The following is a 27,982-nucleotide window of genomic DNA, read 5'->3' as shown; positions in this document are numbered from 1 at the left end:
ACTGAAGCTATTGGCTTCAACGTACCAAAATCTTTTCATATATGTCTGATTTAAATAATGAATAAAATTTTATTTATTTATGTATTTATTTTCCTCTGACAAAAAGCAGAGGGCAGGAAACTCATAAGCCAAGTATTTACTTAATCATGTTGTCTCAAAGGATAAAACTGGAAAATTAATTTAGAATTGTTAATTTATTATTTTATCCCATTTTGAAACTATATTTGTCTTTCCTCTTGCCTGTGTATCTTAATGATATTTGTCAAACATTTTAAGATTATAGATGAAATCCTGAAACACTTGAAGAAACAGTAATTTCACTGTTGGCTTCTATGGAGTCTTTTTCTACCTTGTAACAGTAGGAGGGATCCTGGTTTGACTTTGATCAGTGCTCCGTTACAGAAATAGGCTAATAAGTATTCATACTGGAAGTTTAAATCCTTAGTAGAATGGCTTCATCAGAAAAGTAATAAATAAGTTTTGCTGTCTTTGTTGTAGAGGATTTCACCCCAGTTCCATATAAGGCTCTACCACCTCCAAAACTAGAAAAAAAGTTTCCTCCTTATACTGGATTTGGTTCTGAAGAGGATTCTCTGTGCTCCTGTATGGGTCTGCTTCCCAAGCCTCCCCAAAGAGATTTCAAGAAATTCATGGAAAAAGACAGGTATTTCAGTGAAAAATATTTCTAACTTTTATAAATTATGTCTTTTTGTGAAGGAGATAAATGTTAAGTAGGAAAGTCATTTTTTTCAGCAAAATATGCAGCTCATCAGACTTTTAATGGACAGGTGCATGAGGACTGGTTTAGTGACATGGTACTCCAATTTTCTCCAAACTCAGCAAAATTTCTCTTTTGAGAAGGCAAATATTCTGACCCTCCTATCCCCTACCTTCTTCCCTTCTCCTGTCTTCAGTGGGAGTTTGATGGAAGTCTTAGTCCAGGAATTGGTCAGGAATTTTGTATGCTTCAGCAGTCTAACACCGATTTGTTTTTTCTGTTTGACTTTCTGGCATTTACTTTTTTTGTCTGCTGAATTTCATGCAATTTACTGGAGCAATATTAACTTAGTAACCCTTTACTTTCCATTACGAAATGGTTTGTCAGGCAGCGGTTGTTGAAGCCTAAGTGGAAAGCCAAGTCACATGCTAGAGATTCACCTGTAGAACCTCTGTAAAAGAAGAAAGCTATTAGAAAAAGGCTTGGAAATGTATTGATAGTGCATATAGGCATATAGTGGTACTGTAAATAATTTAAACCACAATCACTTAACAAATATCCAACTAGTAAGATCATCTGGTGGGCCTGATTTTGTGGAGGTAATCCTAGTACGTATTGCTATTCAGAATTTGATTTAAAAAATATACATACCTAAATGTGTTCTTTCTTTATAAATTTTCTGGAAAGAAACTTGGAGTTTGATCTGCAACTGAATTTGAATACAAATTCATTCCAGACCTGTGGCAAAGCAGTAATTTTCGCCTGAAAATGATTCCTTTCTGTCTGGCTGACTCTAGCTGGTTCTGTTAATTTAAGCTGAAAATGGTTTTTGACGAAGTACGGAATCTTATGCCATTTCCCTTCGTGGTCCAGGAATAACACAATCAATGCATGTTACAAAACTCAGGAGAATACGTATCTTAGTGATGAAAACTTTTTTCATACTCTGTTTTTGATTTCTTACCTCTTCTTTCGCTTTTTAGAAGTGGCATGGAAAGTAACATACTGCGTTTTCTTGCAAAATTCGTCACAGATAGTCCTATTGACAAGGATCGGAAATTCATTATTTCCTACTTCCTGAGTGATGACACCATTTCAGTTTTTGAACATATACAGCGAAACACAGGTAAGATGTAGTAATGTCTTGCAATCAGCCCCCGTTGCCCTGCTCATTTGATTAGAGTTTACAGTAAACATTGTGGCCAGACTCAGCACTAGCAGAAGCAGGGATGTGGATTTTTAAATGCAATGGGAATTACATCAGCAGGTCTACTGCATTATCTTGCATAGCTCTATGTCATAGTAATTTATAATCTTCATCACTCAGAATAACGCTGTTCATTGTATGACAGTACTTCACAATATCCTTTGGGAATGAGAAGTTTAATGCATTAGAACTTTTATTACATTTTAATATGCAAATTTGGCCTTTAAACTTTTGCTTTGGTTGTGGATAACATACAGGAATGTATTGTAACTGATGATAAATAGGGACAGGAAACGTAAGACATCAAGAATGAAAGAGTAAATCCTTTGTTTTGCAAGATTGTGTTACGGTGTTATGAAACCTGTGTAGCATCCATTGTATAGAAGCAGCTCGTGAGAGCAAAACAGCTGTGATTTTTTAACATACTTTATCATTAATCATGTAGTGTTGAGCATATAAAGAGTGAAGATTGCCCTGTGCTGCTGTCTGTACATGCATGCGTGCGTGTGTGTGTGTATAATACTGAACTGAATTTCAAGGGCCAGACTGCCAGTGTTTAATGACAAATGCTCTGTTACTTCTCAGTTACTTGATCACATTTATCCTATTGCTGGGGCATGGTCACCCAATGTTGTCATGGTTAAATTCTTTTCACCACTGTTGTTGGCTGCCTCCAACTGAGGATATGAAAGGTTTTGTGATTTTCAAGCATCTTTTTTATGTCCGTGGAGGGTCTTGTGCATGGATGGAAGAACACAGCACTGGGAAGGATGTCAGGAAGTCATTCTGTAACTCAGAGAGATAGGGAGGCCTTGGCTAAGCATGACCCTGCTGGAGAGATTAGTGTATTTCTGCGAAGCACACAAAACATCTGCAGCAACAGTTTCAGAGCAGTTGACATCCAGAAGTGCTCTGGCACCTCTCAACATGTGCAGTCAAAGGACTGACTCTTAAAAGCTGCTGTCAGCCTCTGATAAAACCGTAGAGAGAAAAAAAATCAGGAAATCACATTCTCTCAAAGGCAAGGGAAAAAGAGTAATAGAAGGTTTCCTTAGTTACCATGTTAGGCTCTTGTGGAACCTCGTGACTAGCTCTTTCGATACTGCTTGAATTGCCCTGTATTGGCTTCTTGGCACAGAGCACTTTAGTATGGTATTTCAAGTACGCCCTGCAGTGGCGACCAGCTCACTGTCTAGAGCAAAGACTGTCCTAGGGAGGACTGTTCACTCCCCTTTGCTTCAGGGTCTGGTGCCAGCGGTTGACTTTCTGAGGTCCAGTTTTTCAGCTTACAGTTAAGGACTAAATATTCTTGCAACCCTATGTTTAAGCCTTTACTGAAAATGATTTCTGATGTTAATCCTTCTCAGACCTATGATGAACATCACATGCATAAAAAATGAAGGTGTGGTGAATATCTAGACCCTTCTGTATTCCCAGAGAACTCTTTCTGTGCCAGTGGTACTACTAAGTAATTTTGAATGCCCTGTACATTTTCAATGCAAAGAACTTCTAATGGCATCTCTGCTTGTATCCAACTATATTACGAATGCATAAATAGGGACCTCACCCCCAACTAAAATACAAGCAATTCTCTGAGAAATGTTTTGAAAATGCGTAGTTACCTGCCTAGGCTTCAATGAGCATTCCCAGTTAGCCCTGCTCCATTGCAACATCAAGATTAAGCACTGTTTTTGGCAGCAGTGTCCTGTCATCATTATTTTACTAGTTTCCTGCCATCCAGTGGCCTGTAATTTATGCAACTTCTTTTATTACAGCTAAAGACACATACACTTATGTATATATTTATTATGTAATGCTGCTGAGAGCCTCAAGAGCAGCTCAGTTCCCCACTAGTGAATGACATGTTTGATTGGCATTCTTTACGTCTGGAGACATAAAGGATGGTAAGGGTACAGCTGCACTGTTAAATTAAAGAAGTCCAGGGAACAGTTTGAATCTTGGACCCCAATCATATATATTGCCTGTTCGGTCATTCCTGGTTCTCCTTTGCACCATTCCAACTAGACAAGGCTCCAGAGAGCCTGGGGCCCCTCCTGGGGGATGCTAAACTCCAGAAAACTCTCCTACAAGGCAGTAAGGACAGGGCTGCACCAGGTTTGGCTTGCTCCACCCTTATCAGTCCTCTAACACTATCCCAGGAGGTTTTGCACACTCAAAGATTCAGGTCCTTCTACCTCATCCAGGCGCTGCAAAACATACCCTCAGTTTTATGCTGTAAAACACCACTCTGTTGGACTGCAGCACAGCCCTCACATACCTTCAAACGGTTTGAACACGCAAAAATAATAGCTGTGTCTTAAGATCCCAGATTTATCACATAGCACCCAGAGCAAAGCCAGAGCCACACACTGTGCAATGCAGATGTGGTCAGTTGCTCAGGCTCTCAGCAGTATGGCTGCCAGGCCAGAGATTGCTTCCTGGCTTCCTTTTATTTTGGACTGAGAATATATGCTGGGATTACAGCTGGGAGCCCCTTGACCATTGCTAGTCAAACAAAATGTGAAACAATAAGTGGGCAAATTCACATACCAACAATAACAAATGCTTTAAGATGCATATGAAAGGCAAGTATCTGTAAGTGGGTTTTTAACTTCCCTGGGATGTTAAAGTGGATGGAGTAGCTGACTTTCAGAGGTGGTAGAAAGGTGAAGTGGAAGGATGTGGCTAAGAACTGGCCGTTGGAGAGTAGTGAGAACAGCCTTGAAGAGACAGGATAAGAAGTAGGGATGGGGGCTTGGGAGGGGTAGAGCAGCAGTTGGAAAGCCGCCTGGGACTGCAGAAGTTTCTTTGTTCCCACCTTCCTTCTTTTCTTTTTTCTCCCTTTCTCTTCTCTCTCTCTATCCCTCCCTCATTTTACTCATGTCTGAAGGAAAAGTGAACGGGTTTCTTTGAGGTTAAGAATGAGAAGGCTTTGCAGAGGTCAGATAAGAGCAGCTAGGAAAAAGGAGTAGGGCATGCAAAATGGGAGCAAGAAGAACATTCATGTGTGAGAAGGAAAAGTGTTGAAGTGGATGGGGTGGGAGAAGAGTAAGTTTGAGCACATCTTAGAGGCGGGATGAGTTAAAACAGTAAATGACTCCCAAAATAACAACTTGACCGTCCCTTTTGTGCACAGGTTCAAAGGGCTATTTTTGCCTTTTTATTTGCATGAATTGATAGCAATTGGCAAGTAAAAATGTTTCAAGTTGCACTCCTAAAATGGAATGAATAAGTTGCTCATACTTTTCTCAGTCCAGCAACCTGAAGATTGTAGGCAAGTACTTCACACTACTAGTAACACTGTGAAACTGTATTTGAAATGCACAGGGCTGGACATCTTGAAGCACTTTTTGAGATGGGGGTCAAAGCATGAGAACTTTGGCTCCCCATGCAGAAGATCACAGCCCCTTTTTTACTCAGTGTAAGACCAAGCCAACAGCTGTACAAACACCTGCAAAGTCTGATCTGATCTTAATGGAAGCAGGCCTTTGGTTGTGGTGTTTATTTTGTGCTTTGAGCCTGGCTCTTGTAGATTTCCATCAAAATTTCTCATCAAGTTTCAGTGTAAAATCTCTAACCTAATAAGACATTTTTGGTTGTTTTCCTTTATACCTCTTGAAATGTACTAACCCGTAACATTTAAAAAACAATTATGGGACAGATGTATTAAGGTAAGTTTCCAATCTAAGTGCACAGTTGCAGGGAAATAGACAAGAGTGAAGTTCCAGTCTTACAGAGACCAGTTCTGTTTAAATATTACAAACAGTTACCAGGATTATATAATCTAAAATTTCATATTTGTTTTAATAGCTAGTTGAAAAGGAATGTATTGAGATTAGTTACATTAGTGATTTGAATTGTGTTTTGATTCAAGCTAGATCTGACAATTACCATAGTGTGGTTTTTGTCTTTTGCCTTTATGGTGCTAGTAAAGCAATTAAGACAGACATCTGATCCAAAATCTGGTTTAATAAGCAGTTTGGGTTTCACATTAATTTATAATTTTGACTCTAAAAGGCATTTTATTATGCTGTTCATCAGCCTTTTATTGGACTTGCATCACTACCTAATATGTAAGACATCATTAAACGTTACTAAAGTATGCTTTTTGGCTTTTGGCTTTGGAAGCTCAAATATAAACAGGAAACGAACCCTCAGCAATCCAGAGTTGCTGTAGGACACATATCCTGATGAAACTAAACATGTAACAGTGTTTTCTAGAAAGCTTGGTACGTGCAGTGCAATCTTGTGGATTATCCAGAAAATATTACTGGAAAGCGAAATGTTCCTTGTGGATTATCCAGAAAATATTACTGGAAAGCGAAATGTTCCTTGTGGATTATCCAGAAGATATTACTGGAAATGTTCCTTGTGGATTATCCAGAAGATACTACTGGAAAGCAAAACGTTCCTTTTAGTATCTTACATACCCTTGAGCACCGTGTGCAGTTTCCAGTGGCACAAATAAAATCATTATAATGTGAAAAGAAATAATGTGACATACCCAGCTCACAAAGGAAATAACAGATCGCAGTTAAGTTGCATTGGCAGAACAGTGTGTGGAAGATAGTGTCATGTCACTCCTACTTTTTTTTAACATTCAAAAGCCCTTAAAAACAAATTAGAACTACAGTGCACCAGAATTCATGATCTTCGTAGGACGGTGCTATCCTAAGTTGTGAATTTTTTTTTCTTTTTTGCTTTAACAGTTCAAGGATAATTGCCTGCATCTTACATTTTGCATCTTATGTTTCTCAAGGGTCAGTCCCAAGGCTGGCGACAGGGTTATGGGAACGATTTGAAGAGGCACATTTCTGTCCCATTTTAAAGAAAAGAAAAAAAGGGAAGGTGTTTGGCAGGCATTCAAATGAGACATGTCACAGAATATGCACAATGTAACTGTTGCTGTGGACACTGGCAGAGACAGTTCTTTTAGCAACCAGAGGGAGTGGGAGAGTGTATTATGAGACAAGAAACTCAGGGATGAAAACTAATATTTAAATACAAACCAGCTGGTTTGGGGTGTCTTTTGGGTTTTCTTTTGTGTTTTTTTTCCCCCAAGTAAACCCACAATTAATTATTTACAATTCTATTCCCGTAGGGATACTTGGTGGGAAGTTCTTGGAAAGAGGTCGCATTAAGAAGCCTGGGCAGGAGCTCTTTAAGAGTGAGCCATCTGAATACTTCAAGGCTCAGAATCTGTTTGTTGGAGCCAAAGTTTGTTTCCATGGTCACAACTTTCTTTTGGTGGATGCTGATGAGTACACATTCAACTACATGGAGAAGCATGCAAATGAGGTGAAGCAGGCTCTTGTTATTTTCTGTTATCTTTAAGGACTGTACCTTATCTATATATTTTTCAGAATTATTTATACCTAGTTTCTTCATCAAAGTTCACAGCCCAGTACTCTCTGTCTAGCAGTGGATTTAGGAGATGTTAGCTAGGGAGTGCACAGAAGCCTAGCCACTCTTCGCTGTCCATTCCCCTTCTACTTTCTCAGCATCCACTCTTACTGTATTAGAGGTTGTTAGAAGGTATATCCCTGCCTATTCTTTCTTGAGACTGTGGACCTCTTGTCCCTGAATTCATCTAACCCTTGTTGAACCTACAGATACTGTCTGCTTTCACAGCTTCCTGTGGCAGCAAGTTGAAAAGTTCACTGCCTACTATGTAAAAAAAAAAAAAAAGATGATAAAAGAAGTAAGTATCTTTTATCTGTTTTAAATGAATCTCCTACTAGTTTCAAGGCCAGTTCTAGTGTTCTGGGGTTTCATGAAGATCCCCATTCACCTTATGCACCACCTTCATAATTTTGTAAATCTGAGACATTCTTCCCCCACAGCCTAATCCTATCTAATTACGAGTCTCACCCTTTTTAGTCTGTCCTTGCAAGGCAACTGTGAGATGTGGAGACTGGAACAGTGCACAGTACTCAAGATGTGGGCACATCCAATTTAGAGTCTTATCGATGAGGCTGTTATATTCCCTGATTTGATTTTTTTGCTTCATGCATATTTATCTGCCAAAACATTTCCCTTGTAATATTAGAAATTCATATCACAGTCAGGAATTCAAGCTTACTGTTTGTACTGAGTTTCACTACCTTTTGGTGTTGCCTTTAGAGGGCAGAGCAACAATAAATAGAGAGCTGGCATGCCTCGGCTGATGTATACTTCATGCTACCAGTCATTACAGAAATGACTGGTAAAGAAGCCCTCATTCACCAAAGCCAGAAATGTATTCAGTAGGAGGAAATTGATTGTCTTATAGCAATTGTCACAGAGGTCAAAAAAGAAGGGATACAGGGATGGAGAACCACAGAAGAGTCACAGAGTCTTTTGTGGGATTTTATGTTGGTTTGGTAAGAAATGTAGATTTTTTTTTTTATTATTATTATTTTTTTACAATGAAGTTTGTGCTGCAATATTTGAATAAATGTACCCTGGTATACGTGGAAATCCCTGTTATGTGCAGCTCTGACCCGGTCACTCTGAGACGCATCTTAAGAATGCGTCGGCTCAGGAGCCAAGGCATTTCTGCATCATGATCCCTCTTCTGGATTGTTGCTTTGTCAGTGTGATCTTGAACATCAGCCTTTGGATTAGACTGTGCTGTGAGGACTTTGGGGTAGTGCATAGGGTTGATAGCTCATGGTGGTGTGGCAGCATGAATGGTGCCCTTAGCAGACCTTCTGCAGAGCTGCCATTTGCATGGGCTTGTTGAGAGTACCCCTAGGGAAAATATCCAGGAGCGTTTATCCTCTGCCCATTTGTCCAGGCCTTTTGTGGATGGAGAAGGGCAAAGGTTCTTAGTGCAAGTTTTGATTGTTCCCTGTCTGCTGGCTCACCAAAGTGAATGAACCTGCAAGACTCCCAAGACACCAGTAGGCCTAGTACAGTTTTAGGGACTGTGAGTCTTGATGCCATTGTGCTGCTGAGGCAGAGGTAGATGCAGCCTGACCCTGTGCTGCCTTTGGGCCACACATGCTGTTCTCACTCAAATGAAAATAGCAGAACGGTGTGACTTCTTTGTAAATTAACATGGAGTTAGCACCACCTGCCTTCCCTGGAATAATGAGGAAGGTCTGCAAAATGCTCGTTGACGTAAAATGCTACAACCGCTAAATGCTTTAAGCAGTAAAATACAAAGCTATATACATTATGTTTTCCTACTGCTGGACTGTTTCTCCTCCTGGTAGAATCAAAGCCAAAGCTATTCTCCAAAATGCAGTACACATCATTAGATTGTAAATGTTCTTTGGAACTGCTGTTTGCATAGATTATCTTGGATCAAACAGGTGAGATCTTAGTTTTCCAGACTGAATGATTGTATTTTATCAAAATAAAATCTGCAAAATGGGAAGAAGCAACACTAAAAATACTTCTTGAAAGTGAATTTTGAAATGTTCTTTGCACAATTAAGACTTTAAAACAGCTGGTAGATAAAAAGGTTTATTCTCCCAGTGATAGATGCTTTATTCACATCCTCTGAATAGAGCTCCAGAAGTAAAGACACACCTTGTTTGCCTCAGTTCATCAGGGGATTGCATACTCAAATCACAAGAACTTCAGCAATTATTAGAGAAGAGCAGAGCTGGAAGATGGTTTGAAGAAGGGGAAACAATTTTAAGATGACTATTTTTCAGTTATTTCTAAAATTAGAAAATAAGTAATTTTCCTTCTGAATAGACAGAGGTTTCCTTTCAGAGGAACACATCAGTATGTTTTCTGAAAACTGGTGAAAGAAATCCAGATGGAATGTTTTTCTTCTGGAAAATGCCATTCTGACCACATGTCTATAGGCTTATGTTGATTTAGATGAAACTTTGATAATCATAGTGCAGGTGGGAATTCATTTTGCTATCATTGAAACATTTCTTTGATACCATATGAGATATTTGAAAAGTTTTAATTTTCTGTTTCAAAATCGTATTTATTATATTGTTTTTAAGTTATGGGGAGAGAAGAATCATTGAGTCTTGTCATTTTGATTGCTACCTATACCGAAAGTAACTTTAAGGATCTAATTCTCAAACCTTTTCAACACTTTTAGTTTCGTTTCCAGTTTGAGGAAAAAAAAAGATGTATTTAGAAAATGTAAATTTGCTTGCAAAACAGAACGTGTGTTGCGCACAGTCCTACTGGTATTATCCAGGTTTGGGGAGGACTCCTTGAAACAAGGCATCACTGTGCCTCCTTGGAAATGAATTTATCATCACTGAAACAGTCTCAATTGTTCAAACTTTGTAGTCTTCTGCAGCACAAACATGCAGGTTGATTTTACTTCCACTGAATTCAACATCATAACCTCTGACTTAAGCAAGACAATCAAACAAAACTAGATTGTGACTACTAGCATGTCCGGAATTACATGAAAAGGGGGGAAAAGCGGGTAAAGAGTTATTGCCATGCTGCGTGGATACTCGATGTCTATGTAGGTGTTTGGAATATGTAGTTTAGAAAAAAGATGTAAAAATAACTGCTTTGATAATGTAGAGAAGACAGGTTTTTAAATAGACAGAACACTTTGTCCGTCTTTAAATACTCTGCTCATTGATGCCTTCTGCCCAGTCTTTCCTCATTCTCTCTTCCTTGCTTTTTCAGCAAAAAGCTGTGTGCTTATGGCCCAAACAGTAACAGCTTGGGGAGGGGCCTGAAAAAGTTGCTGTCTCTAAAACGTTTTGGTTGTTGGTCCAGCTGCTCCACACCACTGCCTTGCATGGCATTGCATGCCAGGACTGTACCTGGAGCTTTGGCGTAGGCAGCAATTGTCTTCTCTAAATCTGAGCATGTTACCTGTAACCACTGGTGTATTAATTAAACTTGGATCAATTTGTACTGCTCTGGCAGTGTCATAGGGACTTCAAATACCATTTTCTGGATCCCTTTGAACTGATACAAAGCTGTAGACAGTCTTTAGCATAATTGGGAGTGAGGCCCAATCTCTGTTGTGATTAGGTCCTTAATACCAGTCATACCAAATTTCAAATAATTGCTAGTTAAAAAAACATTGCTTACTGGAAGAAATGGAAAAAAACCTATTTTAAGACAGTTCATTGTGCTTTGTAAATTAGGTGGAGCATGATAGATGTAAGGACATATCAGATACTCATACTTGGACTCAACCCTGATTTAATGACTAAATACATAGATGTTTTATGTTAAAAATAAGTATAGCAAATAATCTTTTGTAGAGTTCTAGCACAACAATCTGAATATAGGGTGGAATCCTTAGTGTTGCAGTTCTGTTTATCTAAATGCAAATTTATTTTAATGGCCTATTTAGGAAGAAATAAGCATTCTTCTTACATGACAGGAAAAATCAGTTCCTAACAAATTTCCAATCTGCTAATTCTGAGTGTATAAGACAACATAGTCTAATGTGAATGAGAATATCTATTGAGGCAGTTCATTAGAGCCAACTGTGAGAAGATTAATTTTAATTTGGTGAAATTTATTAATTGAGAATTAAGTGAGGTGTACCAACATGAAATGAGGACCATGTTATTAGAACTGTACTTTAAATGTTTCTACTTTTTCTTTAACAATACAATGTTTGAAGGAAAAGTGGATGTCCTTTTATGTGGCTGGAATAAGCTTTCTGAGTGTGCATGATGTGATGATTTTTGTTTAATTTTTTATATTCTCAGTAGGAAGCAATTTTTTTCAGTAGCAAGCTTTCCTCCAAATGTACCACAGTGTTGATTTATGCATTTGAAGTGAGACAATGAATAAACTAATGATACTTAGTGGTTCAGCATTGCCCTGCATCATGACAACTCTTGCTGGTACATGCATAGTCGGTTGCATAGTGCTTTTCTCTCTAATCTATGTCTTGCTTTCCTCTGTTAAGTTCTCCGTGGCTGATATTGGTGTCATCCTTAAGAAACTGAAAGACATAACTGAATCTCGTTCCCGAGAAATCAGACAGGTGTTTGCAGCCACTGACCCTGAGCATACCAAGGTGATTCAGTATGACCCTTTCAGGTAAGACAGGGGATTTTGGTTTTTAATATTTAATGAAGGCACATTCCCCCAAAATGTATAAAGCATGACTGTTTCTTGATGCTTTCTGCACATGTTAGCTGAAAAATGGCGTACATTTGTTTTGCATTTACTTGGAGACCTGTGTGAAAAAGAAAGTGAATCCGTGCCCCAGAAAAAAAGAGAAATGTGATAGTTTCAAGTAAGCTGAAAAGCACAACTAAAATCTGTCTACCTTTTATGGAGTTGGCATAGGGTGTTGTGAAGAAAGGCAAGCCCGCAGTAATATGTACACTGAAGGATAAAGAAAAGTCCACCCTGAGAGTCAAAAAAATTAATTAGTTGTTTTGAAATTCAAGAAGGAATGTTTGAGTTGCCTGCTGAAAATGGTGTTATTTGGGTTTTGAATAATTGATAAAGAGAGTCTTCATGGAATCGAGGTGTATTGAAATTATAGAATGCAGTTGTAAGCATCTTTAAAAAAGACTGGAAAGCAGTAGCGAGAGCAATAATTAATGCTTGGATAGTAATTTTACCGTAGATAGGGGGAGTAGAAATCTGGATTCTGGCAATGATCCAGATATGGCAATGGGAAATGTATAGATACTTGAAAGAGGATCATGCTCAAATGTAAGCTGATTTCAGTTTATCCCACAGCCAGAATACTTGAGCGTATGAACTGTGTTGGGTACTGGTAAAGTTAATGATGTCAAACAGAGGAGGAAATTTTAGCTAGAAGCATTTGGTTTTCACAGTGGTAATACACTATGTATTTAGAAACTGTCATAATAACTAAAGCATATAAGTAGATGTATATTATGTGGAATGTCATCCCTATAGGAATGTTAACCAAGGCAGAAATTGCTTCTGAAATATCTCGGGAGAGATATAGATCAGCAGAAGGTTCTTCCATCAGTTCAAAGTGGAAGTAGTGAGAAATCAAAACAAACTGGTATTCAGAAATGAAAGATAAGTGATTAAAAGGTAGTATTTAAACTAAAAGGGGCCATAGTTATTGGCAGCTTTTGGTCAAAATATTTCTAGACTCAGGTATTTTACTCAACAGAAGCAAGATTTTGAATTGTTAATTGCATTAAGAGGGAAAATGTTATTACTAGAGTAAGAAGGGGACAAAATTTAAAGTTAATGTATGTCTGGAGAAACTTTATAGCACTTGGAAAAGGGTTTTAATTTATGTGCACAATAACTGTGAAATCAAATAATTATGGTTTTAATTCAAATTATGAAATAATAATCTGTAAAACTTCATCTTCTTAAAGGCACTAAGAGCAGGTCAAAGTTTTGGAACATTTGCATGATGAAAATTGGTGGAGCATACTTTTAGAAGGGATGAGTATGCTTTTAAACAGCAGGGAAAGATTTTTATTTTATCAGGAAGAGGCTCAGTTGAGTGTAAATTTAATCACAGTCGTATTCTGTGCAGCTGTGAACAGCCCAGCTGTTTAATTTAGGGTAGTGCTGTTCTGTGGCATGGAGTAAGATATGTCTAGTCATATGGTAGTGAGGCACTTGGTTTCAGCAACAAAAATGCAGTAGCCCTCTCCATAAGCAAGAGAGAAAGCAGGGGAACCCACTACTAAATGTTTTCTTGGCCTCAATGCTCACCTGGGCCAGCCTGAGCACCTACTAATGGTCTATATCCCTCCTGTGGTGGGACTGCAGAGGGTCTAACAGGGAGCATTCATACTGCCAGAGGAAGAATTTGCCTCTATGGAACATTTAACTTCTGTGCTTTATAGTGATAGTAGATTTTGTTTCTGTTCATTCATATTATACCCAGTAATCTAAAGGCTCTCTTCTTTTTATTATCCATGTATCTTATTTTAGAACAAAAGAAACATTTTAATGACAAAGATGAGAGCACTCTTTGCACCTGTGAAAAGTCAAAGATATTTTCTGTGAATAGAATATGTACTTTTCTTTCAGTTTTGTATTTTCTTGTGTACATCACTGTTTATTTTTAATCTGTCATGGCATTTCATGATTATAACTAACTACAAATGATTATTTTTAGTACAGGCAATTATCTCTATGACAGCTTCAACCAACATGATAATCCTCTTTTCTTATCTTAAATATAGCTAAAGCTTTACTGTGCTCTGAATTTGCTTGTTCAGATTTCTTCCTTTCTACCTCTGTAATTTTATATGAGCTGCATTTAAAAATACACCTCTAAGTATGATGTAGTGAAGCAGAATTGTAGTTATACAGTTTACTTTAACTACATTCAGAACCCAAATCATTGTCCAGGAAATATATACATTGTGTACACTGAAGCTATCACCTAAGCTATCGTTAAAACTATTGAAAGCTTTCTTAAAAAGAGAAGAAAAAAATAAGTAAAACTTAGATGCCTGTGCATCACATGATCCTATCCAGACTGCTTTTTCTCATAAGCTACTGCAAGACCGCTGTTAGAGACAAAGAACCATGTGGGTTTAACAAAGATGCCTGTCTTCAATTCAGCTTGAGAAAGAGCTCTCTTAAGCAGTTAATTATTATTTCTTCTTTCTTTACCAAATTCAGATTGCAATCTGTCTTATTCTTCTACAACAACAAAAAAAAAAAGTAAAACAAAAGATAACTAAGCTGTGGGAACAAATGTTGCAGCTTGTTTCTTTTTGTCAGGAGGAGTTTAGATGTAATTCTGTTTGCGAATCTTGGGTCTCGCTCATTAGTCCCTAGCAATCACTAAAATATTCCTTAATTCCCAAAGGAGACAATAATTTTGTCGGGGGGTGGGGGTGGGGGTGGTGACTTTGATTGTCACTGACTGACTTGAGAAAATAGAAGACCTTTAAAATCCTGACACTGGAAAAATCTGTGCCATGTATAGAAATCCAGTCTGTGGAAATATTCAGATGGGTGATGTTATCTACATGCTTTCAGCTTTGCCAGCCCAAGCATTTAGAGTGCCAGGCTTATCAGGCAGTATTGTCCTCTTCTTTGTGTTTGCAGTAATATTACTGCAGGCTCCAGGAAAGAGGCTTCAGTTTTGACTGGATCTCTGAATGCTGCTACAAAACAAATAATAATATTCAGTAAGTGGAAAAATAATACTGACAAGATAATGATAATATTAATAGATGGACCAAGTTTTGGTCATTGAGTTTGCATAATCTCAAATAAGGTTTGCTACTGTCAACAATGTGTCTTGTCCTTATATTTATCTCCTGCCACTGCAAATAAAGGATCTTTCTGATTTATTTAATATGAAAAAAGCAGCAGTTGAGTCAAAGTAGACACTATAGAGTGTTTAACATCCTTTTTTGAATAGCTGTATAAGTGCAATCATATTCTATGAAGAGATATCTTCATTTGAACAGGACTGCACAAGCCTCTGAGAGGAAGCAAGTGAAAAATTATATTTGTTGATAAAATTTTGCAATTTGGAAGGGTACTAAGTTTCTGTGCTTTCAGTTCACGTGTGGATCTTAAGACACCCATTATCAGATTCATTCAAGAATTTAACTGTTCTCCAGACAGCAGTTTGAGTTTTGTGTCCGAACTTTGTGCATCACTAATAATTTCTTCCATTAGTTTTTGAAGATCGGTATGTAATCACAGTGATGCAGTACCCTCAAGGGTACCACAAGGTACAGCTCTAATTGCATCAACAATTATGGTGAAGCTTACTCTTAGTGCAGTTTATCCAGCAGTATCATATATAATTAATCTAATTTTGACTGAGGGACATAGGCCTATGTTGATGCTTGCTGTTAAAAAAAATCCTCCTGAACTTGAGTTCACCAGAGGCAGATGTTTGGGATCATAACGCTAATGTAGTTACACTAAGCCAGGTTTTTCAAGAGGCCTTGTAGCAGCTGAGGTAACCTACAGTTCAGGCCAGTTTTTTCCAGGAGAGCAGGAAGCCTCCTAGGTTTCCTTGAATACCTTGCTACTGGTGTTTTTCTTCCCTTATGTTGTGTCAACATCCAGGACATATGAAGAACTCTGTAATCATTGAAGGCAACAAAACCCCTACTGCAAAGACAATGTAGTCTTTAAAATTAGTCCTTCTCCTCCACTCTACCAACAATATAAAGCAGAGGGAGATTGTTCTGAACTGTAATTACTAGACCTGGTTCTTAAGCTCCAAAGCTTGTGTCCATTTGCTGATATACAAGTGCCTTCAGGAGCTTACCCAGAAATCACTCCAGCTCTATTACCAGCCAAAAATTGTTGATATTAGGAATGACTCGTCATTCAGTGCCAGCACTGGCTCATCAGATGGATCTCAGGAACATTTCTTCTTCTTGGGTTGGGCTGATTTGTCTGAGCAGCACACGCAATCTTGGGAGAGCACACCTCAGGCTCTTCCCTGCATGATTCTCTGCTGACAGTGTCCAAGCATAAGCTGGTCTTGCTACTGCCTCCTGTCTTCCATTCTTGCCAGGAGGGCTTGTGATTACAAGTTGGGTGTAATTTTCTTCCCTCTCTCTCTGTGACTAATTCCTGTTTTCCTCCCACCAGCTTTCCCCTGAAAGTTACCAATCAGGGCCAGCTTTTACAATACTTTGTGAAGTGTGGCTTGACACTTAACATTCTGTTCTCTGTTGGGATCTTCTGCCCCACTTCTCCTCTGATGTTGTTAATTCTCTCTCTCCATTTTATGCAGCTGTTGTTATGCATGCTTTGTGTTTACAGATAATTAATCATGTGCTGCAGAATGCAAAATATAATTAGGAACAAAACAAGGTAATACCTTGTTAATTCACTATCTTGTTGGATAAATGCAATGATAAAATTAATCTTTGCTAATATTCCATGCCAGTATGGCACCTCTGGGAAAAGGCTTCAGTCATTATTATGTGGTTTTGTATCCATAGCCAACTACTGTGGAAATGTGGACATTCTGCAAAAGTTTAAGAGCTCGGGTAATTTCCATTATACCTACTTGAACAGATCTGGATTTAAAATTTAAGTAGATCCATTCTTTAAAGATCTAAATACAGCATTTTATGATGAGTGCACTTTAATCCTTCCCCCCCTTAAATTTAGTGATTATTAACTGGTTTTAACTCCTTTACTTAAAACTAATGTAGGCTGTTGTTTTTGTGAACAGAAATTTGATAGTCAGGATCACTGATGGAGCATTTTCAGAACATGAAATTTTGACTCTCGGGCGCTATTACAGTGTGAGAGATGAATATGAAATAGACCTCCACTCCCTCCTTTCAGCTGCTCAACAACAGCTAAAGAAAAATAACTTTGAGAATTTTGAACAACTGTCTGCGGTGCTTATATACAATGACCGTGAAAAGTAAGTTTCCTCTATTTATCCTAAGCGTTATTTGGGAAGCTCTGCTTGTAAACCTACCTACTTTCTGCTTGTTGCTGAGCAAATGATATATTACAGCCAAAGAATATTATTTGTAATGTTAAGCCTCTCTCAGCACTTGACAGTAGACAACAAAAGGATAGCCTTTTTGTCTCTTTTTCATTTTGTTTGTGGACTTTTTATTATAGCTGCTATACTGAATATTCTGTGACATAATCAGATGCCTGTTCACAGGCAAAACACAGTATTTTAAATCAAGGAGGAAAAATGGTGATTTAAGGGAAAAAAGAAAGGATTTGTAGCTGATGCTTTTTATGACTCATTTGGCCTTTTTGTTCTCTGATGTCACAGATAAAGAATCACAGAGAATCACTAAAGACCTCAGCATGGGGGAGACAGGCCACCATGTACACTTCAAGTTTCTCGGCTTTGTAGTAGCAAAATTTCATAAAACCTTGTTTTCTTTACCCTTCACCCTGATATTCCTCACATGTTTTCCAGTTCACAGCAACATTCACTTGCAGTAAAACTGGAAAATACCTAATGTAAACCTCTCCCCCTCTCCTTCTGTTTGTGTAGATGTGGAGTGCTGCCCCATGAGATGTGCAGGACTATTTGCAAGTCCTTTAAATTGCCACTGGCTGATGATAATCTGCAAGCTTTACTGACCATGTAAGTTAAGGGCAGATAGTATGACCTGCATGCATGGGTGCAAATCAATGCTAAATATCTACTGCAGACACAGTTCTTAAGAATTTGTCATTTATATAAGATTAATAATTTCATAATGCTGATTTTGTCTCTATACACATGGGGACTTTCCTATTTATAGAATATTTATGATCAATTGAGGTGCATCTGTCTTAGCAACTTGTCTTCATTTTGTGTGGCATGGTAGATCATCTGGGTTTTTTCCAGAATTCTATGGAATTAGTCTTATGGGAATCAGATACTGATACTTATAATTATCAATGAGATTCACTTTTTTTTTGCATTAGTTGTTCCTGAGTATATGTAAAGTAAAACCAATAATCTTGTGAAAGCACATTATGTGAGTTTTAAGGAACGTACCAAGATGAATACAATGAAATGTCCTCGAAGCAAGTAGACAGCATCAGTAGTAAATAAAAGTTGTTCCCATTAATCTCACCTGAAACAGATTTTATTGTAATTTTTAAAAAGGTAAAGGAGTGTTGGCATGGTTTTGGTATTTTTCTATAGAACATTTAATTGTTTCGAGACAAATTATTGGTTAGCTGTATTAATGGGAATAGAAGTGAAAAGAACTAGTATTCAGTGCTTGTATTAAAGGCTAGAGTAAGAGTAGTTCAGAGTAACCTGTGGTGTTTTGAACACTTACGTCATGTTGAGTTTGGTTTTCATGGCCAGATTTTCTGGTAATAGGTTTAAATGCATGCTCTTTGGTCTCTTCTTTCCCTTGTGGGAAATCCTTAAATGTTTTGTCTGTGCCTTCATACTGTGTCAAAAGCAGAAGCAGGTCTTGTCTTCTGTCATGTTTAGATGCTTTTAGGTAGATATGCTTCTTGATTTCAGGAGGAATTGCAAACTAAGCATCTGGATTTATCGAATAATGAAAAGACTCTTGTCTGGCAGAAATGTGGAATCCATTTTAATGAAGCATCTTTGTACTGTAAGCAAGACTTCCTACTTAAATCAATAGCAACAAGACTGCTTTAAGAAGCCTAAGGGGCTATTTTTCACAAAGCCCCTGTTTCCAGACCAAAAACTTTCAGAATAGTTCCCTGCAGTAGCCAGATAGATGACTCTGGCAATTTGCTGTTCATCACTTGTGACAGTTAGGTTAGAAGCATTAGTCATCATAAGCATGTCTGAATCTTAGCATTAATCTAAAACTCATTTTTTAGATCTCCCACTAAGCTGCCCAACAGAAGAAGTGTTGGAGGACAATTGACTTCCTGTACTGGACAAGGGGTTCTCATAGTTTCCACTTCATAAAGGCTGAAATTGAATAGATGCACAGACAAGGGACTGGAGGTTTTCCTTTATGTACTAACTCAATGCTGATGAAAAACAGACAAGCCTGGCACATCATAGGCTCCAGAGATATGTTTATTGTTTGTGAATTTATACCAGGGAAAGCTTTTGTGAAATGAACCTCTTCTCTCCTGAAGAGTCTCAGTGTAGGCAGTTAAAAAGAAAAAGCCCGGTATATTGTAATAAAAATTAGAGATAAGCTTAGAAGACAAGGAGAAAACGAAGGGCTGGATTTCACCCAGCTTTAGCCAGGTACCCATGACAGCTGAATTAGGATTCACCCGCTGGAGGTTCTTTCTCTAGACGATGGAGAAGGGAATAGTTATCTCCTCAGCCTGTGTAAGAGCTGGATTTCTAAATTACCATCCATTTTCCTTTGATTCTAAAGGGGCTGTGGCCAGCCTGTGTTGAGATTTCTGCATGAGAAAGATAAATGGTGTGAAGCTGGGCCTCAGAAATCAGTGTGAGAAGTACTTCATATGATAGCGTGCTATATGTAATGCCAGTTCTAAGTTACATATCAGCTGCTTCGAAAGATGGCAGTTTGTGGTGAGTCACTGCACTGCAAGTAAGAATGAAGATTGTCACAGTCTTAATAATGTGTGTAGCTGTTGCTGCTTGGTAAGTTAATTGTTTCATGAGGGTGCAGAGTTAGGGAAAGATTTTTTTTTTGAGGTCTATTTAATAGGAGTTAATTTCCAGTAATCTAGAAATCGATGAGTAGAGTTGGCTGCCTGAGATTTAGACTTTTCTCTTTCTTTCCTCTTGCTTCCTGTAGTTTTGAGACTGAAGAATCATGAAACAGGCAGGTTTATTGTTAATGAAGAACAGTCTCGCTCTTGGGGAGCATGCAATTCAATGTGGGCAAAGTTTGTCAACAATATTCCTTCCCTGTTTTTTTCCAATGAGGAAGCATGTAATTTTGTGTCAACTGATGTTTCTGAAGCAAGTGGTGGTGGTGGTGGTGTTCCTGCTGTGTATATCTGTATTTTTGAAGGAAAAAAGTGGTACAATAAAAGTTGTTGGATTGATTCCCACAAAATCAGTATATATAGCTAATGCACTAGCTGGACCCCATTCAGCTATAAAATGATGCTAGATGATGTGATCAGATAATAGTTGAAGACTGAAGCTATATGTTTATTCAGCTTTGCTATCTGAGATTAGGTGGCAAAGACTTTCTGTAGGACTTAATGGTTCTATTTTTCTATTTTGAAAGGTAATACTCTTAAAGTATTTATTATTTACATTTGTAAATTATACTGCAATGATCTGTCACTCATTAAAAGCATGGGATGGGACTAGAAGTTACTGTCTAATTTTGTGGTCGCCTCCAGATGACCCAACACTTTGTTTACTGTACCCAAAGACCATTCAGTTTCCACAGAGTACAGGGAGAATTAGCACAAAGACTGAGGTTTTATAAGACCCTTTCATATTGTCTGTCTAGTGTAAATTTATATATTTAATTGTGGGATGGTGAAATAGTAGGATTTAGGTACCCAACAATGTGTCCTTTTTTCCAGTTTACCTGAGCTGGCTTATTAAAAAGCATTTCCTTTCTCCATCAGCATTTTCTCACTTAGTTTTTTAATCACAAGGCAATACAGACTTTTAATCACAATGTATTGAGCAGTGCAGATGGTACACAATTGTTTCTGCCAGAAAACTACAGTAGTCATTGTAAACATTTCTTTAAATTTATGCAGGCATAATGAACAATTATAGTTTGTTTAATAAATAAATGTTGCTAAAGTGCTCAAGTGATGAATTTAGGGTTTTTTTTTCTGTTATTTCTATTTACTGCAATGCTAAATGTATGCTAACAAGGACTTAAAAAGATGCAGTCCTTCCCTAGAGGTTATATAAACAGCTGGCAGATAAGGAAAGAAAAAATGGAGCGAAGAAAGAATGGATGACAAGTTTACAAATATTATACATTGGTTGTTCTGCATTAGTTTAGTTGTTAAGCATATGTCCCTATTTTTTAAAATATGTCAGTTAATTTCTGTTAAAAGCAGCTGTGTAGTTCTTCACCTCTCCACAGTACCAGGGTAGGACTATTGGACTCTGGAGGGGGGCTTGTTGTTTTGAAAAAGTTAATCCCTACTATCTCAGGTAGCAGTCCCTGATAACAATGGGCCTTCTACATGGTCATCCCAGTTCTCAAGTCATTAATAGGCCAGGCCAGGCTGCTCCTGCCTGCTCAGCTTTGCCCTGGTTTGTGGCTGGGTAATAATTTTTTACCTAGTTGCCTACCTGTAATGTTTTTTTAGGGCTGACCTATTTCTTTCAGGAAGCAAGCCCTCTTTTCCTGCTACAGCAAGTGTCCTGGTAGCAGGAGCAAGATTGGAAATGGTCACAAGATCTTTCTCCTGCACTCTGTCTTCTGCTCATTAGCTTTGATGCCTGAGACTCCCTATGCCATTTGTGATGAAAAGACTCTCTAGCATTAATATTTGGATCTCTTAAAAGAAATTATTTCTGTTATTCAGTGTCCCGAGGAACTGATGGTTCAATTTATACTTGTTCAAGATGTGAATAAATGTATACACAAGGTGGTAGCCCTTACTTAATTCATACTGATCAGCTGCATATATTTGTCCATGCTTGCTGTTTTAAATCTTTTCTTATGAGCAGTTTATGACAATTTAAGTTTATACCTGTGTTACACAGAGACTATCAAACAGGCTGAAGAATCCCAACATTTTCTCTAAGGTTAAAGCAGCATGATACTTCTCCTCTATTATAAGATTAACTTCTTAATAAATGTTATTCAAAACTAAGGAATTAAAAAACCTCTGTATGTACATGAACTTTTCACATAAATGTTTTGGTTACAGATTTCTTGATGGGAAAGAAAAAATATTTATAAGTAGCCTTTACTCACCAAAGCATCCTCAGGAATGGTCATAATGGGATTTAACCAGATTTTTCACGTATCTGGAGTATTTAATTATGAATATATTTTTAGAAGCAGAAATGTGCGATTATTTCTGTAATGTCAAAGGAAAAAAAAAAACCTCTGCAAACTATGATAGGGATGGGGGAGTGATTTCATAGTCTAAAATCACATGCATTGGTGAAGTCATAGGGCAAAACTGAAGAGAAGCATGGTTTCAAGAGATCTTTGTTGCATCTTCTTGATAAGACAAATCTAATTTCCTTTCCTGAAGAGCACTGTCACTTTCAGTCATATTAACTCCAGCCACTGAAATGTATGACATCTCTGTCCTAACAATGCACAAATTGATAACATCTCCTTAGTCCATCTGGATACTCTGTGCCAAATTGCAAGTGTGTGCTTTTAGTAGATTGATACAGTAAGTCACAGCAAGCAAGAGAACTAAAGAGTAGGTTATTTTTTTTTCTTTCTGGATTATTCTGGAGTAATATTTTAAGCTGCTTTCTGTAGCTATTGAAATATGGGATTTAGGAATTCTGTTTCCTCTGCCCGTGTTAAAATCTTTAGTTATAGTTAGCTTCATGCCCATGTTGTCATCTCAGTTTGCCAGTGCTGTCACATCAAAGGACTTTTCTCCCTGTTAAAGTTTGTCGAAAGCAGAAGCAATGCTTTCCTTGACTTCATTGCCTCAACTAGTTCCACGCCTTCACTTGTTCTTTATTTAAAAATCCTGCTTATGCAGCTCTGCATCTTGGCAGTAGACTTAATCTTTTGACTTTTCACAATGAGCAAAAGATAAATACATATATAGTAAAAGAAAACAATCATTATGATAGTTCTGAAATTAAAAATCTTTGTGCCATAGTTTTTTGCCAAGAGGTATAAGCTTTTTTATTGTCTCGTTACTTCTAATGCAAAACTCCTTTCTTTTCCCAATTGCCACCTGCAAAAAAATCTGAAAGAAACAAGAACCCCCTAGAAGTGGGAATGATAATTTTCTTATGTAGTGGATATATTCCCCAAAAGCAAGGCTTTATGAAAATGTTAACTTGCATGTGAGCTATTATAAAGCAGCAAGCTATCATAGGAGGGTTTCTCATTGGCAATGTTTCAGGCTCCTCTTTAATACTAGTAACAGTAGCATTCTTTTCTGACTTTGCTTTCATCTTCAGCGTAACTCTCTGTACTTAACATTCCAGTTTATCGCTAGCGTCTCTGTTTATGGCTCTCAGTATATTTTATTATTATCTCTCCTGCTGACTATTAAATGAAAGGTGTGGGGGGAGGAGAAGGAGAGGATGAGTTGCAGTTTATTGCAGTTTATTTTTGTCACTAGATATATTTCTCCTCTTCTCCGGTATTGTTTTCCAAGTTCGTGCTGTAAATTCTCCCTTAAAGTACCTTCATGCTTAATTTTTACCAGAACATTCTGCAGTGATTGAAGGGTTTTGAGGCCCATGTTTTGTGCAGTGCTATTTCTTTAAGAACAAGACAAAATAATTTTTTAAAAGACTTGTTTCTTGGAGATGATCTTGCTCCTGTGCAGTAGTATTTGTCTCACCAGATTATAGGGCAGAACTGTTTAAGCTGATGTTTCCCACCAAAGAGTAGGTACTGAGTCTTGCTAGTTGTATATGTCTCTCCATGGACCCCAGTGAAACACAGACACTTCCAGGGTGGGCTTATATGCCTAAATGAGGTCCCTTTTATATGTAGTTAGTGTTAGGTGAGACAGATGTCATTCACAGAAACTGCTAGCATGGTATTTATAGCAGAGCAGTTAAGCTGTTCATTTCAAGAATGATTTGCATGGTAGCTTCAGCTTGTGGGTATCTTTCAAGCATTTGACTAGTCCCACTGAAATAACAGTGGTTCCCAAGTGCCTTAATCACTTAAGTGTTCTGCTGAATTGAGGACTTTTTTGCTGAAGCTGCTTCATCCAAATCAATGGCAGAAGGATGATGTGACTTACAAATCTGCTCCCATGGGGTTTGTTAGTGCAGGGTAATGATTTTAGAAATTTGAGGGAGGGAGATAGCATGTTCCACATGTACCTGTAGACCTTAGCTGGCGGCATATATATCTTCATGCAGTTAGGGGACCCTCATAATTGACACAAATATATATATATTTATTCCATACAAATAAAGAACAATGCCATGAAACAACTGCCAAATGACAAGGCTTGTGATTTTTAAATCTGGCTATTATTTGATAGGTTAGAGAGCTGTGTGTTTGTCAATTGTAAAATGATCCCAAGATGTATCCAAACAGCATTTCTGAAGGATTGCTTTCAGGAAATGATTGTAGAATCATATAAAGCCGTCAGTTGTGTTATAACACAGCTCTCTCGTGTCATTCTACCTGTTTCTTTTCTACACAAAGGAATCATACACTGATCATCCCAACTCTATCTTTGTCACCAATTGTGAGTTCCCAGTGTTGGAAAAGGTTGGGCAAAGCTTCAAAAGTAAAATGAAATTACTTGAAATGTAATAAACCTTAAAGAAGTTGAATTCTACTATGAGAGATAATAATAAGGTGTAAGAATATGGAATAGAATGTATGATATAGAAGTTTTTGAGAGTTTGGTAGTGTTTTTCTGTACTCCTGCTGGTGTTTGGTAACAAAGGAGTAAAAAATTTTTATCCAAAAGGTAATGCATTAGTATGCTGTATGTAATATGATACAACTTTGTTAAAAATTTCCTTTAACCTTGAGTCATCTTATGGATATTCTGCTTAGGTTTGAAAATGACCATAAGCAAGTGGAATATAAGAAGTTTGTGGATGGGCTGAACTGGAGAGAGAATCAAATCCCTGCTTGCCAGACGATAAAGATTCCTTTCAAGGTAAAACCAGTGTATCTGAGCAAAGGAACAGTACAGTACATTGATATAATTTGTCCAATGTTAACATGAGTGCTTTATCCAATGGAGACCACAATGGTTTTCATATTTGCGTATTTGCACCTGTTTTCTTCAAGTAATTAATTTTTTCTGGGATATTTAGAACGAAGCAGAGAAGTTAAACCGGGACGAGGAGCCCTGTAACACCCCCATGCCTAATAGGTGTCACATGTCTGTGACATTTTTGTAGAAGAAAAAAAAAAGAGAAGGGGAAACAGGTGTATTTGTCCATGAACAATGGGCGTGAATACCGCTTCACCCACAAATATTGTTGTCATATGTCAAACGATCTGTTTGCTTGCTGAGGTAGTCAGGAAATAGTTTAAACACCACTGACACTGCAGAAAATAGCTATATATTTTTTATAACTCCATAGAACCTTGTATATAGTACACCACATCACGGGTAGGCGTACAGCAAGAACAGTATTGATGGATCAAGTTTGTGTATCTCCACCAGCCTGCTACTTAGGGTAAATAAAGATGTGGTATCAACAAACTGCAGAGATTAATCTGATCTTGCCATCTTGTGCTGAATGGAACATTTTAAAATAGATGGCGCATAAGGCAATTTTACTGATTTTTAAAAACTTCATAACAGATAAATCCGAAGCCCTTCTGCCAACACATAGTTTTGCTGTTCTGACCTAGCCAATGTGTTGCTATACTTGTACAGGATGTGTTTGATTGTATTCAAACCGTTTAGAAACATAGCATTCCTTTAAATTCAAGTTCAACGGCTACATAGTTTAAACCAATATTCCTCAAGTAATGTGCTATTAACTCGACTCCTCTCTCTTACTTGGCTTACCAGCTCTTTCTTCTGTAGCATCTCATGAGGGCCCAATGCTGCTGGTTTGCTCTGCTTTCCATAGTGGTTTCTTTTTCACTTTGTCATTAACAACAATTTTTCCATCTTGTACAGATAAAATCAAAGCCCTTCCATGTGTTTTATACAGCAGTCCTGTGGTTCAAAGTGTGCATTAGGTTTTGTTCAGTGGATATTCTTTGATTTTACGGAAGAATTCTGTGCTTAAGTTATAACTCTACTTAAACAGTGACTGCTCGCAGGAGGTTGTGTCAGGATAAGGGGCTTCGTGAGCCTCAGTACCACAGAAACAAAAAGAATTTCAGAGCCTGTGCCCAGAGGATTTTTGCCTTGAAGGTGGTGCTAAGCTCTGTACCAAAAAGCAAGGGTGAAAGAAGCAGAGGCACAGATACACTTGCTGTTGAATGTGTTTGACCGTTTTTTTTCCCCTCACAGGATGGCTTATCTAGCCATTGAGCATGACTTGATTTCTGGCAGGTGAGGGAATGAGATGGCTTCTATGGGGTGAAGGTGGGCTGCAAGTGGCGGTGGAACCAAGACGCAGCCTTCACAAGTTGAAGGTGTGGAGAAAAAGGTGCTTGTGAAATAAGCAGGAGGTTGAAATGGACATTTGTGGTGTTCTGATCGGCATAAGAGATGAGGTTTTGTTTGGGTATGAAGAAGATGTTATCTTTCCTTGGAGGACAGCCAGTGGATGGGCTTTCCAGGAGTGGCTGATGCCCAGGAGGCCCAGTTGAGAATGGTACATGGAGTTATGTGAGGAAGGTTACAGCTGAAATCAAAAAGGAAGAAAGAACATCAACAGAAATTGTAATCAGTCGTCATCATGCTGGCATAATCAGTTCCTCATCAGCTCCAAAGCCTGGCTGTAACTGTCATACTGACATATAGCACTGTTTTTAATGAACTGCGCCCAAATTGGTGCCAGTATAGTTTACAGAGTTTTATCAACATTATTATTTTGTTAGTTAGCTGCAATACCTAGGCTATCTTTGGTACAGTACAAGAATATTTTAATGAAGAGATCAATAAGAAATGGAAAAAATCAGAGAAAGGAAGGGATTTAAATCTCATTCAACTTTAGAATCCAATTGTCATTCTGTTCATGACTTACCATGAATTAACAGCAATATTTTGGGGCTACAGTACCTGTCTTTGACAGATAGATTTCAGCAACAGAGTTGTGCTTGTTTAGCTGACTTTTTTCTTCTTTCTCTCTCATTATTTTGTATGATTTTTGGTGTTGAGATATAGATGACTTGCAAGATTTTCAAGTATAAGCATCTTAATAAAGAAAATATAGCATTATTTAATTTGAAAATATCAGCAAAAGGGCTAATGATCGAAAATATTTTTAATAAAATATTCTGCAAGTTTGATAAAAATGTGCGTGTAGTAATCTTTTAAGAGGATGTGCTATATTATGGTCCACTTTTTCACAGATTTGTATGTGGAAATGAAGCAGCTCATTCAATCTTATGTTGACCAGCTTTTAATTATTCTTGTTTTCAATATTATATTCTAAGATATTCTTCGGGTTACTAATTTCAGAATGAAGATGACTGGAGCGGACAACCACCATCCATTCCTGTGAAAGGGATCAAATACTTACCTCTTCTGGATGATCTATTTGGCAAGGAAGAATAATCTGATCTGTGCAAGGCACTGCTTTTGGATTACTGTTTCAGCTCCAAAGCTTAACTTAGACAGATACTGAAAACATTCCTTGTAAAACAAAAAGATCAGATATAGGTTTTATTGCATTTAATTTCTTATTTCAACATAGATATATACTTTGTGTGTTTTTCAAACTTGTCTAAATCAACGGTACTCTTTTATATTTACACAAGCATAATTAAAACTGTGTCCTCTAATCTTTGTGTCTGGTTATATGGAGGATTTACAAGTATTGGGAAATCTTTGAGTCAAACAGAGCAAAATCTGACTGACCCTGCTTTGTTCTGCAAACAAAGGTTCTTGGATGACCCCTTAAAATATTAGGTCGGACTATATTAGCACAATAAGGTAATTCCATTCAAATTTCCTCTCTTGCTCTTTAGCTTATATCTGTGTTTTTGCTGTATCTCTGTGGTGATGCTTAAGTACTGTTTGTG

At 37.7% G+C, this 27,982-nt stretch overlaps 1 protein-coding gene across 3 annotated transcripts in view; it reads left to right on the top strand.

The window, feature by feature from the left end:
* EFHC2 (EF-hand domain containing 2) overlaps nucleotides 1-27,742 on the top strand; it is a 62,741-nt gene extending 34,999 nt beyond the window's left edge. For all 3 annotated transcript variants that reach the window (XM_069784990.1, XM_069784992.1, XM_069784991.1), the window contains 8 exons: nucleotides 499-664; nucleotides 1,702-1,844; nucleotides 7,027-7,223; nucleotides 11,779-11,912; nucleotides 16,996-17,193; nucleotides 17,791-17,883; nucleotides 24,878-24,983; nucleotides 27,420-27,742. In XM_069784990.1, the coding sequence (XP_069641091.1) occupies nucleotides 499-664; nucleotides 1,702-1,844; nucleotides 7,027-7,223; nucleotides 11,779-11,912; nucleotides 16,996-17,193; nucleotides 17,791-17,883; nucleotides 24,878-24,983; nucleotides 27,420-27,515 (1,133 nt within the window). In that variant the 3' untranslated portion in view covers nucleotides 27,516-27,742. The remainder of the gene's footprint in view (nucleotides 1-498; nucleotides 665-1,701; nucleotides 1,845-7,026; nucleotides 7,224-11,778; nucleotides 11,913-16,995; nucleotides 17,194-17,790; nucleotides 17,884-24,877; nucleotides 24,984-27,419) is intronic.
* Nucleotides 27,743-27,982: the final 240 nt, after the last annotated feature.

Source organism: Haliaeetus albicilla, chromosome 6 (assembly GCF_947461875.1).
Source record: "Haliaeetus albicilla chromosome 6, bHalAlb1.1, whole genome shotgun sequence".
Lineage (NCBI taxonomy): Eukaryota > Metazoa > Chordata > Aves > Accipitriformes > Accipitridae > Haliaeetus > Haliaeetus albicilla.
The sequence above is the reverse complement of the archived record's forward strand: the minus strand, read 5'-3'. Positions and strand labels throughout refer to the sequence as shown.